At 51.0% G+C, this 16,504-nt stretch overlaps 5 protein-coding genes across 5 annotated transcripts; 3 read left to right on the forward strand and 2 right to left on the reverse strand.

Moving 5' to 3' along the window:
- Positions 1 to 336: 336 nt before the first annotated feature.
- Positions 337 to 1,551, forward strand: SCS7 (fatty acid alpha-hydroxylase; the record flags this gene model as incomplete). Its single annotated transcript, XM_064870931.1, has 1 exon — positions 337 to 1,551. The coding sequence occupies one exon, from the start codon at positions 337 to 339 to the stop codon at positions 1,549 to 1,551; it is 1,215 nt and encodes a 404-aa protein (XP_064733384.1).
- A 1,190-nt stretch (positions 1,552 to 2,741) lies between these two features.
- PMZ80_002499 (uncharacterized protein) lies at positions 2,742 to 4,218 on the forward strand (the record flags this gene model as incomplete). The annotated part of the gene is made up of 2 exons (XM_064870932.1): positions 2,742 to 2,849; positions 2,896 to 4,218. 2 exons carry the CDS (start codon positions 2,742 to 2,744, stop codon positions 4,216 to 4,218), a joined length of 1,431 nt encoding a protein of 476 aa, XP_064733385.1.
- Positions 4,219 to 6,101: 1,883 nt separating this feature from the next.
- PMZ80_002500 (uncharacterized protein) lies at positions 6,102 to 10,295 on the forward strand (the record flags this gene model as incomplete). Its single annotated transcript, XM_064870933.1, has 1 exon — positions 6,102 to 10,295. The coding sequence occupies one exon, from the start codon at positions 6,102 to 6,104 to the stop codon at positions 10,293 to 10,295; it is 4,194 nt and encodes a 1,397-aa protein (XP_064733386.1).
- Positions 10,296 to 13,235: 2,940 nt separating this feature from the next.
- PMZ80_002501 (uncharacterized protein) lies at positions 13,236 to 13,665 on the reverse strand (the record flags this gene model as incomplete). Its single annotated transcript, XM_064870934.1, has 2 exons — positions 13,236 to 13,415; positions 13,504 to 13,665. 2 exons carry the CDS (start codon positions 13,663 to 13,665, stop codon positions 13,236 to 13,238), a joined length of 342 nt encoding a protein of 113 aa, XP_064733387.1.
- Positions 13,666 to 15,339: 1,674 nt separating this feature from the next.
- On the reverse strand, positions 15,340 to 15,842 carry PMZ80_002502 (uncharacterized protein; the record flags this gene model as incomplete). Its single annotated transcript, XM_064870935.1, has 2 exons — positions 15,340 to 15,555; positions 15,618 to 15,842. 2 exons carry the CDS (start codon positions 15,840 to 15,842, stop codon positions 15,340 to 15,342), a joined length of 441 nt encoding a protein of 146 aa, XP_064733388.1.
- Between the last annotated feature and the right edge of the window lie 662 nt (positions 15,843 to 16,504).

The raw sequence follows: 16,504 nt of genomic DNA on the forward strand, positions 1-16,504 counted from the left end.
GCTCGACCAGTGACCGAAACATCCGAAGATCTCGTTCTCATCCACTGTGGCGAGATGACAAAGCGCGGAAGTTCTTGTCACGAGAGACACAGCGCAAGTCACGACAGCATCATCAGCAGCAATTTCAGAGCCTGCAAACCTAATACTTGTTGCACATCATTCGCAGTCTCTTTTCCCAGCAATACTCTCCTTCATTTTCAACCGCTGGTGAAACTTCAAACACTCGTACAGTCAGCCATCAGGCACCTGCAATCGCGATCCGCTTCTCCGTATCGATAATCGCACACACATCACATTTGCCAGCAACAGAGCATGAGCACGACCACAACTACAACAATGTCTCCCGGTCTAACTCTTCCTACGATCCCTATTAGCGAAGTGCGAGCAAACAATACGAAGAAATCATGTTATGTGACGATTGACGAGAAAGTGTACGATGTCACGTCCTTCCTCGACGACCACCCGGGCGGTGGCGACCTCATCCTCGAATACGCTGGTAAAGACATTAAAGAGATAATGAACGATGTACAGTCGCATTTTCACAGTGAAGCCGCATACGGGATACTGGACGATTCCCTCGTAGGCTTCACGGCCGATGAACCCGTGATCAAGGCCGCAGTCAAAACAGACGAGCCAACAGAAGTCCTGCCACTGCCTGCAACGGAACATGGAAACGACCTCATTCAGCAACAGGGTGGCGCATCCGACTTGCCAGACCGGGACGCCAATGACCAACCCGTTTACGCAGCAACAGGCATGTCCGGTGAAGCCGACCTTAGCAAAGAGACAGACGCTCTCACAGACTACAAGACACACAAGTTTCTGGACCTGAATAAACCTTTAATACCTCAAGTCTTCTTCGGCAACTTCACCAAAGACTTCTACCTCGCCCAGGTTCACAGGCCACGCCACTACCGCGGCGGCGCATCCGCCCCGCTCATGCCTTTCTCCTTCCTCGAACCTCTGTCTCTAACAGCCTGGTGGGTCGTACCCACAGTGTGGCTCCCACCTGTCGCATATGGCACCTATCTCGGCCTGACCAACATCGATCCTCTACCTATGGCCACCTTCTACTGGGCTCTGGGACTCTTCCTCTGGTCGCTTGTCGAATACATCCTCCACCGCTTCCTCTTCCATATCGAGGCAGCATTACCAGACCATTCGGTCGCCTTGACACTTCACTTCCTCCTTCACGGAGTGCACCACTACCTGCCTATGGATAAATACCGCCTCGTCATGCCGCCTGCCCTCTTCCTACTCCTTGCAACGCCATTCTACAAGCTGGCCCATACAGTCTTCTACTGGGATTGGTACGTCGCAGTTATGGTATTCTCGGGCGGAATATTCGGATACGTCTGCTATGACACGACACATTACTTCCTGCATCATAAAACATTGCCAGCCTACTGGAGGAGTCTGAAGAAGTATCACCTACAACATCATTTCGCCGATTTTGAGAATGGCTTCGGTGTGACAAGTAGATTCTGGGACTGGGTATTCGATACCCAGCTGGAGTATGTGAAGCAGGCGCAGCCTATCAAGGCGGCGTGAACTCGACATGTACAAGATCATCTTGTAAAGGCGTTGTTGGGCGGGTGTTGACACAAGGGGCTGGAAACGTTATTCACCCTATGTATAGATTAATGATAATGTACAGCATACAGCACTGGTTATCCCTCCTTGTACTTGATGAAGTGTCTCCAACCCTCAATCCTTGGATCTACAGGATTGCTCCTCCAGAATCCTCCCATGTGCGCTGTAACATCTCCCATCTGATCCAGCATCGCACTTGGCCGAGACACAAGGGGCCGAGCCTTCCATGTTACGCTCGGCATCCTTCCTTCAATTCACAGGGCGGTAGATTCTACTACCAACATTTCGTGTTACTCGGTCTCCCATTGTGGTCCTTCTTGTCCTTCAAGAAGACCAAGTTGCCTGCCCTCGTGGTAGCAAGACTGTGAGCGATACAAACCCTGGGCATACTGGGGCTACAGAGGTGAGATTGAACGATCATAGCATATTTCAATAATCTTGGCTGCGCTGGCTTGCGTTTCTTCAGCCTCTTATTCACACACTGGCATGCATGCCGAGATTTGTGTTCTGGCACATGGCAATAATAGCCTTCCATCGTGCTCAAGTCAGCACTTTGTTCTCGTCGAGTGCGTTCAGATTTACCCTGGTAAAAGGTCGTTGGTCGAAAGTATTTGACGCATCTGGATGTAACAGTCGACAAAGTCCACACATCGATGGATTGGGAGGCCTGACCGCCATAACCCTTGGGTACAGATAAGGGCACCATACAGTTCTGCACGGCTCTAGACCAAGCCTTCGGGATTATGCCCAGACACTATGTCGGGCTTGGCGCTGAACTAGGATCGTCTCTTATGCCGAAAACGTGGTGAGAGTGGTTCTGAGTTTTGTTCTCCCCTCCATCTGGACCTGTCAACCCGAAGACTATCTACCGCTTGGCTACATTCGCTCGAATTATGCTAAGCAGGATTCAGCCTCAGCTGTCTTGGGTGAGTCTGGAGCACGGTAAGCAATGTTAAATTTAGTTGGACGAATCGTTACTATCCCCATGGCTTGGGGTAAGTTCAAGATGGATAAGAGAGGTTACGCCCCAGGTTATACGTGCCTGATATAAGTTCTTTGCTTGTACCTCTCACGAGTCGTCCCAGCTTGACCTTTCCCGTTCCTATCTCATCTTTCCACTCCTGTGCGCACGTCCATAACCACTCACAATGCTCGAAACACAACCCCAGAAGAGCCTTCAAATAGGCATCGTCGGCGCCGGTGTCGCCGGCCTCAGCGCAGCCATCGCCCTTAGAAGAATAGGCCACGAATGCGAAGTCAGTACCTCCTTACTCCCACTCGCATTCCCACTAACAAACCCAGGTCTTCGAACGCTCCCTCTTCCGCAACGAAAACGGCGCCGCAGTCTCCATCCCCCCCAACGGCGGCCGCATCCTCAAAAGATGGGGCTTCGACAGCATAAAAACAGGCGGCATCGAAATCAAGCAAGTCCGCCGCCCAAAAGGCGACACCCTCGAACCCATGGCCCCCACAATCGACTTCAGCGACATCCCCGCCCGCTACGGAAACGAATGGTACTTCTACCACCGCGTCGACATGCACCGCCAACTGCGCGTCATGGCCGAAGACCCCTCCCTCGAGAACAAGGCTAGCACCATCCGCCTCGGCAGCCAAGTCATGGATCTCGACCCGGAAGCCGGCACAATCACCCTGAAAGACGGCACAACCGTGCAGAAAGACCTGATCGTCGTAGCCGACGGCCAACACGACAGACTGAGCGAGAAAATCACAGGCGTATACACCCCCATGCAGCGCTCCGGTCAAACCGCCTTCCGCTGTCTAATCCCCATGAAAGATATCCTCACCGACCCCGTCTGCGCTCCGCTGTTCAAAGACGAAGCGCCCGGCTTCTGGGCGCCTGTGCTCCCCGCCCGCGGCGTCATGTGCGTGACGTACCCCTGCCGCAACAACGAGATCCTGAACTGCCTCATCGTGGCGCGGAAGATGAAATCCGCTGATGCGACTGATGAGGAACAGACGATCGAGGACTGGAATTTCCCGGCTACGCCGGAGATGTTGGCGGATGTGTTGGAGGGGTTCCATCCGAATGTTAAGGCGCTTATGATGAAGGAGCCGAATATTAAGATGTATACGCAGATGAAGAGGGATCCGCTGCCGAAGATGTCCAAGGGGAAGGCGGTGTTGATTGGGGATGCGTGTCATCCTATGTTGCTTACGCATGCGCAGGGTGTGAGTTCGTCGATTGAGGATGCGGCGGCGCTTGAAGTCCTTTTAAAAGATGTACATGGTACAGGAGATGTCACGAGTCAAGCTAGTGCGAAACTCACGGAGCGCCTTGGTATGTTGGAGAAGCTGAGGTTGCCACGTGTGAGCGCGACGCAGATCCTGACTGAGCCGATTGTGCCGGGGCCCATGTTCATTGAGATGGGGAAGAAGGCGGAGGCACGAATAAGGAAGTATTATCAGGGGCCGTTGCCGCCTATGACGGCTGTGCCGCACTCGGTGCCGATCTGTGATTTCTTCTTTGGATATGATGTTACGAAGGATGCGGAGGAGATGCTGACGCTTGGGTCTTCGAAACAGGTCGGAGATTTGGCTGAGGTGCTCAAAGAGGTGGTTAACATATCTCAGGCGGAGGTTCCGCCTAGTCCGGAGAGTGCTTGATGGGTATATTCTTGGTTTCAAAAAATTTCTGGCGCTGGGGGCATGAATCTACTGAGCATTAGGAGTCCATAGGAAGGACAAACAATTTCTTCTTGCCTTTTCACATATATATCTATGTATACATAGATAGATGTATGTTTGGAGAACACACTAACACGATACTATGAGTACGATCTGCTTAGTCATGTTCTTTTATCTTCAGCCCTCCTCGGCAACTGCTCACCCTTTGCAACTCTCTACAACACCAGTGCTGAAACGACCTGAATGCAAGCCCGTACCTGCCTATGCATCCTCACATCCAGGCAGATCATGCAGAATATTCGTGCACTGCTCTCGTCCTCCAACACACCTCCCAGGCGGATCTGAGCAGAACAGTCCCAGCAGAGGAGCGAGAGTAGTCACTTGACAGCAGCTGTAGGTCCCTGCGCAGCCTGAGCCATCGAGATTGTTTGGGGCGTTGGCTTGTTTCTGTTAGAATGGTTCAATGCAAACGAGGTGAAGGTGAGGCCCATACTGATGATGCAGTTGACGACGTTGGGGGTCAAGTCATAGCAAAGGAGCTTTGATAAGCCGATGATTGGAGCGAGGCCGCCGGAGAATGTTGCTTGGCAGCAGTAGAGGGTGCCACCGTCTGTGCAGGTTGGGGATGTTGACTGGCGGATTTCGAGGTCGAGGTCGGAGGGGGTTGGATTCGAAGTAGCAAGGGTACACAGGGTGACCAGTATGGAGGTGAGATGGTATGGAAACCGCATGATGGTGGTGGGTCGAGTTGAGAAGCTGTCGGTGATGATGGGTTGAGCTGAAGAATTGTTGGTGGTAGAGTTAGATGGGAGAGCTATGCTTGTGTTCTAAACTCAGCAGAAGTTCTCTTACTGTGAGAAGCAGAGACTTGAACGAGGTTCATGGCAGGAGCTGTTTATGTTAGCAGTTATGCAGGTCCTATCGCACCTTCCCTGCCGGGTCAAGTTATCAAACGTGCCGCGTAGGTTCCCAAGCATGCGGCGTTGTGGGCTCTTAAGGCTCTTAGTCGGTCAGTATGCATAGGACGCAGGCCGAGCCGCACGGCACAGCATCACTGCATAGGAAGTGTAACTTGCAGGGATGTGAGGTTGTGATTTTGGCTTGGGTCCAGCGTTGATTCCAGCTTGGCTGTGTCGCCTTTCGATGGGCTTTATGAAACCTCTCTCACCTTGAGAAGCTCAAAAACTACTGGCAGAGCAAGAACCTCAAAAGGGAGCACATGCAAGAAAAGATACACTTCATGCAATACCACCTGGGTTGACATAAAACATGGACGCGAGCCCGGGCGCCCACGTGCTACGAGCTCGGGGGTCTCTAGCCTTAGGCTTGGCGTCAAGATTAAATGCCGCTTTTGAGAACCAGCAGACTAAGCTATGCTGTTCTTCAGTGCATGTTCAGTTATTTAAATATTTACGTATTCCGAAACCATATGACCATAATCTCCTGGCAGTGAGGGTTCTTACGCACCTTTCGGTGTATTCATAGCATAAGTGGAAGGTGTTGCCTGACTTGAACAAATTCGCGATCTTTTGGCCGTGGTTCTCGAAAGCGGCATTTAATCTTGACGCCAAGCCTAAGCCCCGAAGCACAAGAGGCTAAGCCGAATTTAGGCTGCGCGTCATAGCTTCTTCTGCACGCGTTCGAACCGAATCTTCAGCGCACCAAGCGCAAGCATATGTGAAAGAACATTGCGACAAGCACTACAATGCAGTGAAAGCAATCGTCCTCTTCTTTCGGGGCGTGTGCACTGTCCGACAGCGGTCTGGATATGGGTCAACATTCCTTCGACAATCCTCTCAGCCTACCACGTAACTAATTTCTCTCTACTTCCATTGCATGTGAACACCAGGAATTAATTCATGATGCGGCTCCGAGTTACCGTTCAGCGCTACGAACTCCCTCAAGTCCGCCACCTGTTCAACACGGATGCGGCGCACGGGCCAGGAAAACAGCGCATCGATACTGTGGCAGAGCTACTGAACGCTATCAATACCATCGTCCCACTTGAATCCTCGAATGGAGAGTGGGGACTAGAAGACTACATCATCGAGGTCAACGGCTACGAGTGCTTTCACTACCAGGAGCTCAGAGACGTCCTTCGCGATGACGATGAAGTGGTCCTTCGTGGCTTGACGACCAATGAGCTCAGAGAGCGAAGGAATGGTGGGAGGTTACAGATTACCAACGATGGCAGGCATCTGATTGATGGGGTGTGTTGGGGCAGGAAGTTTAAGCCTGGATCTAAGAGACCGGAGATATACATTCCGCCGCGGAAAAAGAGGAGGTTACTGGCTGATGAGCCTGACGATACGCAGATTGCGCTGCCCGCGGTGCCTGATGCGCCTCCTGCTGTGTCGCAAGCAGTCGCATTTATTGATAACAAGGAGTTCAATGATGAGGATGAAGATGAGGATGACGACGAGGAGTACGAAGATGATGAGGAGGAAGAGGAGGATGAGGACTATGAGAGCATAGAGGATGACTCGGATGATGCGGTTGAGGCAGATGATGTTAGTGAAGAAGAACTGCTGCTTCGGGATCCAGACGAAGCAGATAAAGACGCCGAAGTGGGGGAGTTGCAGAATAGGCGGCGACCGCGAGGTCGCGAAGAAGATGACAGAATAGACCTCGATGCGGAGGTCGCTGACCTCCAAGTTGAACACCAGAAGCTGAAGCGAAAAAGACGCCATGAGTTGTCGAATGAGGAGTTGGCTGAACCCGAGACATCCTTCATTGGTTTTTCCTCTCCTGCAAAGAACTCTCAGCCCGCAACTGAGTACCCTATCGTCGGTACGGTTGAGGATGGTCACGAGATTATTCACCTTGGACAGCATGCCGTTGAGCAGAAGCAACACACGCCGACCTACAACGATGACTCCGGTCCCGAAAGCGACGTAAGCGATGATGAAGCTGATGACTTCGAGAACAATGGTACGCTTGAACAACCTAATTATCGTGCTTTCGAGCAGAGGCTCTCGGAGCTCAAGGATGGCCATGTTACGAGTTCTGACAGTGAAAGCGACCCAAGTGATGGCGATGATGAAGCAGTCCAGGTGAATGGAACGGTAGACGGAAACCATGCTGTCAAGCAGAGCGCAACAACAGCCGAAGTAGATGATACGTCGAGTTCAGGAGATGACTCTAGCGATGACGATGACGATGACGGCGACGGCGATGAGGCGTCTTCCAGACCAAACATGATTCAAGCCAGACGACCAGAAGCAGAAGACACTTCTTCCAGCGGCTCTGATGTTCTCTCTGACTCCGATTCATCTTCTGATGAAGACTCGAGCTCTGACGAGAGTTCAGATAGTGGTGAGTCAAGCTCAAGCTCGAGCAGTGGTGGCTCGGTAAGCTCTACGGGGTCGAAGGGAAAGGTTACTAATGGTGAAAGCTTGAAAAAGACAAGTGAAGCAAATAGTGAAATTGCAGAGGTGCAACCCCAACCAAAGGCTACTGCGGTCCAGCAAGCACAAGAAGTGACAACACTCATCCCGAGGCAAGTTGCGAGAGCAAACGTACCGCCAGGCGAAGGCCAACTGAAAACGAGAAAAAACAATGAGCGCAAGAAACTCAACAAGGTTATGAAAAGATTGAAAGAGGAAGGAAAGATACCTGAAAACGCGGATTTTGAAGAACTCAGAGCATATTTGCGAGACCACGAAGGAGAAGCAAAAGAAATCGGGCCCACCTCCAAGTCTCAAGAAAAAGTCGACGCGGAAACTGATGCAATGGAGGCTAGAAAAGATGCTATTTTCCAGAAGCTGAACGATGCAGCATCCACAGAACCAGAAATTGCTCCTCAAGCACAACCTGCAGAACAAGAAGCCGTCGACATACCAGTCACAGAAGAGCAAGAACACCACGCCATCCCAGGCCGCGTTGAGGAGGCACAACCCGCCCAAAAAGAGTTAGAAGCTGAGACACAGCCTGAAGAGCCTTCGCCGAAACGTGCTAAACTCGACATGGCAAGCTCAAGGCGCATGCTTTTCAATGCTCTGGGCGTCCGTACCCCTAAGACTCCTGCGGCAGAGCAAGCGTTGCGTGAAAAGCTTGCTAAGCCGACCAGACAGGTGAAGGCCAAAGAAGTTGAGCAGAAAGGAGAAACAGCTTCCGTACCTGCGGCACCTCCAAGAGACAATTCAAAAAACCGGTGGAAGAAAAAGCTGATTGTGGGTGCTACGGAGTGCCTTGCGAGAAAGGATTATATCGAGGTTCCGACATTCCCATTCAAGCATCCTTGGCAGGTGAGGAAGGAGAAGGAGGAGGCACGAAAGGCCGGAATACCCTACCCTTACCTACAGGATGAAGAGGCTACCGATGAAGATGACACGCAAGAGATGGACGTGGAGACGGAAGTGAACGAGGCAGGAGAGACCGAACAGCCATCACAATCCGTCATGACCTCGCGCACGCTGACAGCTGGCGACGCGACAGCCGATAACGATATGCCTATACCGGAGAACTTCGATGATCTGCCGGATCTCAAGCAAACAGACGTGACCGAGGGCGCCGTCGTCGCCTACAGAGAGCTGCACATGAACAAGCGATTTGAGCCAGAAGAATCGCCGTATCGAGTGGCACGAGTCATCGCGAACAATGGCGGTACTTTACAACTAGAAGTCGCAGAAAGATACCGAGAATCGGCTGATATGCAGTACGACGAAGATACAGGCGAGCGCATCTACAGCAAATTCGACATGCCTATGAGCCAGGCCGATCAGGAGGAGGTCGACGATGGTATGCGAGAATCGTCGTTCGATCAGCTGATTCGAGCAAAGCTTATCGCTCCTTCGAATGGTGCCCCCTTTGTGATCGCCGAAAGTCAACAGCTTCCTCCACAGCCATCTACAAGTGAGAACGCGCCCCAAGGATCGAGCGTCCGAGGTGGTTTCGTCGAGGATTCCGCAACGTCACGTGTCGTGGAAAGCCAAAACGACATCGACACACCGAGAAGGACGGAAATCAATGGCATGATCAAAGAGGCTGGCTTCGACTCGGCATTGGATGAGCAATTACTTCAGCCGCTCGACGAGCCAAACCCAGCTTCGTCGAGTGTTCAGCAGGCCGCAACAGACCTCGAACACGAGCAGATTTCGGAACATGTAAATGACACACAAAATACGATTAATCATTGGCGCTCTAGCCCTGCTGCACCTAGCTCACCATTCAAGGAGCACCAAGACTCCAGCGCTATCCGCGAGAGCTCTGTACCTTCCGAAAGCATGGTCGAATCGGTCCGTTATCCCAACCTATCACAACTCGGCCTTGATACACCGTCCGTCAATGTGCAAAGCAGTTCACATCAAGATGCTCAAAGACTGACGCCCACTCCAGCCATCGACACGAGCGCAATGATCAAGTCGCCACACCCTATCGAGGATGTTGTGGATGTGATGGGCGACCAAGAAGATGACGATCAGAGGTCACACAGTCAGCCCGAGCATGAGTCGCTTCCATCCGAAGTACCGCAGACTCAGTCGCAGCTTCAAGAGGAAGACCCTGCAACCCAGATCCCAGAGAAAAGCACAAGAGGACAACGCAAAGCAGCACGCCCTTCGTTCGCAGGCTTAGACGGGTACGTCTCGCCCGAAAAACAGGACAGCCCCGAAGCCTCGGATGACAACGAATCTCTCGACAGCAATGGTTTTCCTTCTCTACGCGCTTTAACATCCAGCCAGAGAAGCAGGAAAGCCGCCGAGAAAAAGGTCAAACCCGAGCCGATTCGACGTAGTCCACGTGTCAACAAGACGAGAACATCTGACACCTTCTGGTCCGACGACGACGATGACAGCCAGTCACAGAGACGGGTCAAAACCAGCGCTAGCCAGAGAGAAAGCCTCGCGCCGAGACTGAGTCAGATACCGGAGGATACGGTCGTTGTCGATCTGACGCAGTCGAGTCCGGTTGCTTCGCCGGCTAAGCCTGCGAGGAGCACTGCAAGGACTGGGAGTAGAGACGCGAGTTTGGGTGGTGGACAGGCGAATGCGTTTAAGAGGTCGTTTGAGGGGCTGGGCGAGAAGAGTTTTCTTAAGAGGAAGAAGAAGAGTTTGTGAGCGGAAGTTTGAGAGGGCTGAAGAGGGATGTAGATAGACTGATGTGCAGGCGGGTCATCTACATAGTGTGCTACGCCCGAGTTGCTTGGGAAGCAAGGCGATATGTGTCAAGGCACTTGCAAATAAGATTATGCTATATGTTTACGCGTTCTTTCCCAATGTTTACCCTTTGCATTTCTGTGTGCAATGTTATAGACTTCTATGCTTATTCGTACCTTCCTCCTACCCTACCAGTTATTCGTGTTTGTGTGCTAACCGTCAGATTGAGTCACTTTTGCCCACTACCTCACCTAGAGGTTAAGATCGTGACCCTCAATGCACTTGTAAGCATGTGCGACATCTTGAACATATTGCGTGTATGTTGAGTAGAAGTCGCGCTCAAGATCCTGAGTCGGTCCCACCATCGCTGGTCCTATCCCCTTGTCACTACAGTCTGCCGCCACGTGATACTTGCACGTGGTGTTCAGTGCTGCATTCTAGTGGTGCGGTGCGTTAGTATATGCTATACTCACGACTACTCCATCTACTCACCCAGAAGACACTGTCTTTGTCGCCTGTTCGGTCCGGCTCCTGGAGTGGCACGCATTTGTCCTTCTCGAACATTGCTCTCTAGCAATCTTTGTTGTAGTGTGTGACTGTGGGCGCTGAGCTGCAGTAGATGAGGTCTGCTCCGTTGGGGAAGTCGCTGGCTTGTTTGCCGTCTTTGAAGTTGAGCTGGTCGCCGGCCAGGACGATTGCTGGGGCGGCGGCTAGAAGGGTGAGGGCGAGCTTGGGGAGGTGCATCTTGGGGATTTGGTGTACTCTAGAAGGGAGAATCTTGAGTTGTGGTGGAGGAGGGGTAGGGAAAGGACTTGACGTTTGAGCGCATGAGTGCGATAGTTATGTCGATCTGTGTTCGGAGGTCTTACTTGTTCTTGCTTCGTATTGTTGTATCGAACCTCGTCACGATGTTGGGCCCGCATTGTGTCACTCGTCTGGACGCGGCGAATGCGCAGGAACACAATGCGTTTATGTACTGTGCAGAGCAGCAACTGTTGGTCAATGCCGGGGTCTGGTAGGATGTGACATAGAAGACTCCGCCAAGGTGACAGCACAGGCCTTCTGCAGGGACATATACATTCTTTGTGGTCCTACGAGCCAGATCACACCTATCGCCCGATTGCGCATCGACAAAGAATACACCGTAGGTGGATCACGGTTTCATGTTGCATGTTGATGTGTGGAAGATGCCATTAGTTCGTAAGAGCTGCTTGTAGCCAGTCACATCCCGGAAAACCAACGTGAGCGCCTGTACGGTAGGATTTAGTGCTCAAAGCGCTCACGTTGGTTTTCCGGGATGTGCCAGTGAGGCGAGATATCGGTAAACCTGCCGCGTCTGAGCAGGCCATTTCATTCAGGCTGTCAGGCTATCTTAGCATCAAACCCTGGAAATCTCGAGGATACGGCGACGTGAATTGCGCACACACTGAAGCTTACCAAGGATCCTGCTTGTTGAAAGCTACATTTTGTCAAGTAAACCTTCGGCAACTTCATCTCGATGATTTTCGAGCAAGGACCGAGATTCCTGTCCGGCCGCTGACCGGAATGGAAACCGATGCAATAATGGTTTTGGACCTCATTTCTGAGCTGAGTAACCTGTACGCACCTAAGTATTGACCAACGATTCTTGTCAAAAGCATTCTCAGTAATGGCGTCTCTTTTCAAATCAACGACCACCTATGATCCGATCTTTGCACTTCTCAATGCAGAAACTCTGGAAGAACGAGACTTCCTTACGGGGAAGTGGAGGGACCATAAGCTGGAAGAGTTGAATTTTATCGGCATTGTGGTAAGCACACTCTCCGATGTTTTGTATTCGTCCATCAGGCTGTATAATCACATCCCTGATTACACATTGTGTTCAGAGTTGGAACCTGCAGTTCTCATTCGCAATAGGCTACCCTACTCGCGGGTGTCCTCACATCAACCGGCTCATGGCCTACCATCCTTCGAAATGGCACAATACAGCCATGGACGGTCCGAGCATGTTGGTACTGCGGAATCGTTCTGGCACTGAGTTCTGTACTGGTCGCCGCCCAGCAATCCGTCCGCCTGCATCGTCTCTCCTCTCACAAGCATGCGAACGTCAAGATTCGTCGGCTGCTGAGCAGAGAACATCGATGTCGGCGGACAGGTTACACCCTGCCCCGCAAGGCCCAGGTGTATACGTGGCAGATTAGTGTTCTGCTCTTAGTATTAAGCGTGCTAGCAATGTTTGGTGGCATGTTCATCTTGATTTGGAGCAGTACGGGGGGGCCGCTGTTTACTTCATCTTGGTGGAATGATGAGGCTAAACTAGCTGTGACATTTAGCATTGTTTTTCTCACGGTTTTGATCTTGTTTATTGGGGGCTCAGTTTCACTCTACTCGTGGGAGGGACAGGACGATGCCGATGAGAATCGTCAAGACATGGATGCAAGAACCCGTGACTCGTGACATTCCATACCAAACTGATGACACCACCGATATGTCTGCGTATCCATCATGAAGTCGGAGGCAGCGGCGAGGAATATCAAAGTTCCAAGTGGCCGAAATTTTGAGGGATCGTGTGGTTCCCTCACGCTTTTACATTCACGCAGTTGCAGTGGTCATCATTCCAAAGCCCAAATATAGCGGTCCTTCTCCGCTTAATCCTGTCTTGGACTCACAGCAAATCAGTCGGTGTCTCAAGCTCTACCTCTGGTCACGATGAGAAGAAAGAGCTTCTACCCTGATTCACTATCAGAGGACTTCCACTGCATCGAGACAAATTATCGCGACTCGGCATAAAGTAGGAGGATACACGAACAACATTCGAGTACATGCTGATGACTAATGCAGCAGTATTACGAAGGAAGGAAGAAGATGTGTGCATGGTGTAATGAGGTCGATGGTGCTACTGCAGCGTCATGCATGCCTGCCCTAAGCCTTTGGGTCCTTCGCCGACACCAACCCCCCAACCTTACACTTGAAAGCAACCGCCGTTACTCCCTCGTGCTGGAAGAAAGCGGTGCCGCCCTTGACCATAGGTGGACTTGTTCCCTTAGTAACATCACAGTCTGCACTCGCGTACACACTGCAGGTTGTGGAGTCTCCGAGGACCTATTGAGTGGGTATGTCAGCATGGAATCTACAGGAACTCGCAGAGCACAGGGACACGTCACAGGTGGAAGTCTGAACCAAAACTTACCGTGAAGCTGCTGCCCTTGATGCCGGTATGCTCAGGGTCTTGCAGCGCAATGCACTTGCCATCAGCAAACGCTTCGGTGTGACAAGCTCCACCTGACTCTTTGGTGGCACAATACTCGACAGCGGGCCCTTCGCCTTCGGCGGATACTAGCAGTGCTGGCATTGCTGCCAAGGTGGCGAGGTAGATGCTGGGGAATCCCATAGCGACGGATGGGATGTGACAGACAAGAAGTGCAGCGAGGCACTGAATGATATTAGAGCAAGCAGCTGGACGTATCGTGCTCGGAGCACCCTATGGTCCTTGCTCCATTCAAAGGCCTTTGTCCTGATTGAACACGTCGATAAAGTTGTGGGTTCCTCGGTCACAGCTACCCAGATCAGAACAATAGAGTATGACGACAGAACTCTAGCCCGCCTGAAGGAAGCTGCTCGCTGCGGTGTGCAGCAAATCTGCACGAACCTCACAAGTGGATTACAGCTAGCACTAGCAGTGACGTGATCAGGGGATGAAACATCGTATCAATCTTGCTTTGAGCATGACCATGCAAGCAGCTTGCAAAGGCAGACGACGAGAGCTTTGATCACTCAACAGAATCGAATGTACAAAGGATCACGATTATGCACCGCAGCATGATACAGGAAGCAAAGCGGACCAGATTGGTGCAAACAAGTAGTTTGGTGCTATACATTTGTGTTCCTTGCATGGGGCCCAATTTCTCATGGCTTCAACTCGGTTGTGTCGGCGTGGTTGATGGTGTGAGGGTGGTCGATGAGGTGAGTGCAGCCGACGATCCATCATTGCCACTAGTTTCTGTCTTATTCATATCTGAGAGACATCTGTACGCACTGAAGGGCTTCACAGAGTCCAGTATGGTGTGTTGTGTCTTGCCGCCGACCATGTCCGCCCCAACTCCAGCTTCCTCCTTGCAGTCTCCGTCGACAAACATGTTGCAATGGGAAGGAACAACTGGAACCTATAAGCATGGTTCGTATTAGTGAACAAGGCCTTAACGAGCAGAATGCCATGAAGCGAAACCTACAAAGAAGGTACTGCCTTTGATACCAGTTCGCTCCGGATCCTCCAGCGGAACGCATGCACCCGGCGCGAACGTTCCATTATAGCAGACTGCGTCTTCGGCCGTGGAAGAACAGTATTCGACAGCTTCGCTCAAGGATTGCCTTATCTCTTCTTCACTCAGAGCAGATACCAGACTCATCGGTAATGCGAATATAGCGATAGAGGAAACGATGTTGAACAGCATCGTGAGGCGATAGATAAGATCTAAGGGACGAGACAGTGGACTGAGGAGATGAGCGACGAGAAGCACGAGTGCAAAGGCGCACTTCGTTTCGAGGTACATCTAAGATTGATGCTCCATTGTGATTCTTTGTCTTCCTGAAAGCGTCCATAAAGGTGTCGGCCGACCTCTGGGACAGAGAGCAGCAACACAAGTCAGAACAATGAACCATTGACAAAGGAGATAGGGTTAGGCTGAGGAAGCTGCTTGTCTTAGGCTCTTAACGCTCAGCAGATCCACATCACCCATAGCACTGTTAAGTCGACAACCAGCCGTTCAGTATAGTTACGCGCAGAGGCGTGTTACAAGGCGAAAATCCGGCAGGGCAGGGTTGTGTTGAGGATAATGGTGAGAACCCGTTCAAAGAGCCAGACCGGTAGTTCTTAGCTTGTGTTTATCGGACTCCATGAGTACAAGATCTGTAATGAGACACTGCAGTATATAACAGCAAGGACGGGAAGACGGATCGGAATTAGTTCAATTAGGTGATACTACTGGTGCGTTATATCCCGGTCTATGGGCTGCCGACTGTCTTTGCTTCAGGCTGTCGCTTTGAGAGTTGCCCACGGCGCACCTTCGGAGCCATCATCTCCTGCCGGCTCTGTGCGACTTGTGACGCATTTGTAGGCACTGAAAGGCTTGTCGAAGTCAACAGTGTATGCGCCCATGCCGCCTTCGACGCTTGGTCCAAGTCCATCTTCCTCCTTGCAATCCTTGTTGGCATACATGTTACAATGGGAGCCTAGTACCTCATTCTGCTCGCGTTAGTATTCGACGTCTTCATGCAATCAAAGGGCACCGATCATGCTGAACTCACAGAGAAAGTAGCGCCCTTGACGCCTGTGTGCTCGGGATCCAGAAGGGGAACACAAATTCCTTCTTGTATCGCTGCGTAGTGGCAGTCTGCGTCTGCGGTTCCTGCAGCGCAGTACTTGATAGCCTTACTCATAGCTTCGGCCAGCTTCTCGTCCTGAGTCTGAGCAGACACCAGAAGAGCCGGCATGACAAACAAGGCGACGAGTGGAACTTTGTTGAACAGCATCGTGGACGTAGAGGAGACAGAATTCAAGAAAGAAGCAAGATTCTGCTACTGACTTGGGAGTTCACTTACGCAGTCTAGGGACCAAAGTAAATCTCTGTATTAGGATCACTTCTTCCATTGTTCCAACTTCCGCATTGTCCTGCCTTGCGTAACAGCTGTTTCGAGCTTGAGAGATAGCAGACGGTCGAGCTTGTACAGCTGCATGTTGTAAGCATAGGCGTGCTTCACTAAGATATCCGGCACGAGGGTATACCTACTCAAGGTAGTAAGAAGAATACTGTAAATAGCTTGTTGGGCGTCAAATCAGGAGGTACTACAGTGACCGTCATAAGTTTGAAAGTGGACTTTTTCAGAGACACTATAACCTAGTTTCTTGCTATCTACGATCATAGTAAGCTAAAGCTAAGTGTATATATCGAATCTATAGTTTTTTATCTATATATTTATATACTTTTACGTAGTTATATCTAAAGCTAAGTAGTATACCTAGAAAGTTCGTTTTCTAGAAGAACTACTATAAATACTTTTCTAAAGAGAGAACTATATAATTTTCTTCTATATATCTATACTTAAGTATAAATAGTAACTTATAGCGTTTCTAGATCTTAAGTATATATTCTTATTCTAGAAAAGCGCTAACCTAAAATTTAGAGATCTAAAGT

The sequence above is a fragment of the Knufia obscura genome (assembly GCF_036327395.1).
Source record: "Knufia obscura strain CCFEE 5817 isolate CBS 148926 chromosome Unknown scaffold_2, whole genome shotgun sequence".
Taxonomy (NCBI): Eukaryota; Fungi; Ascomycota; class Eurotiomycetes; order Chaetothyriales; family Trichomeriaceae; genus Knufia; species Knufia obscura.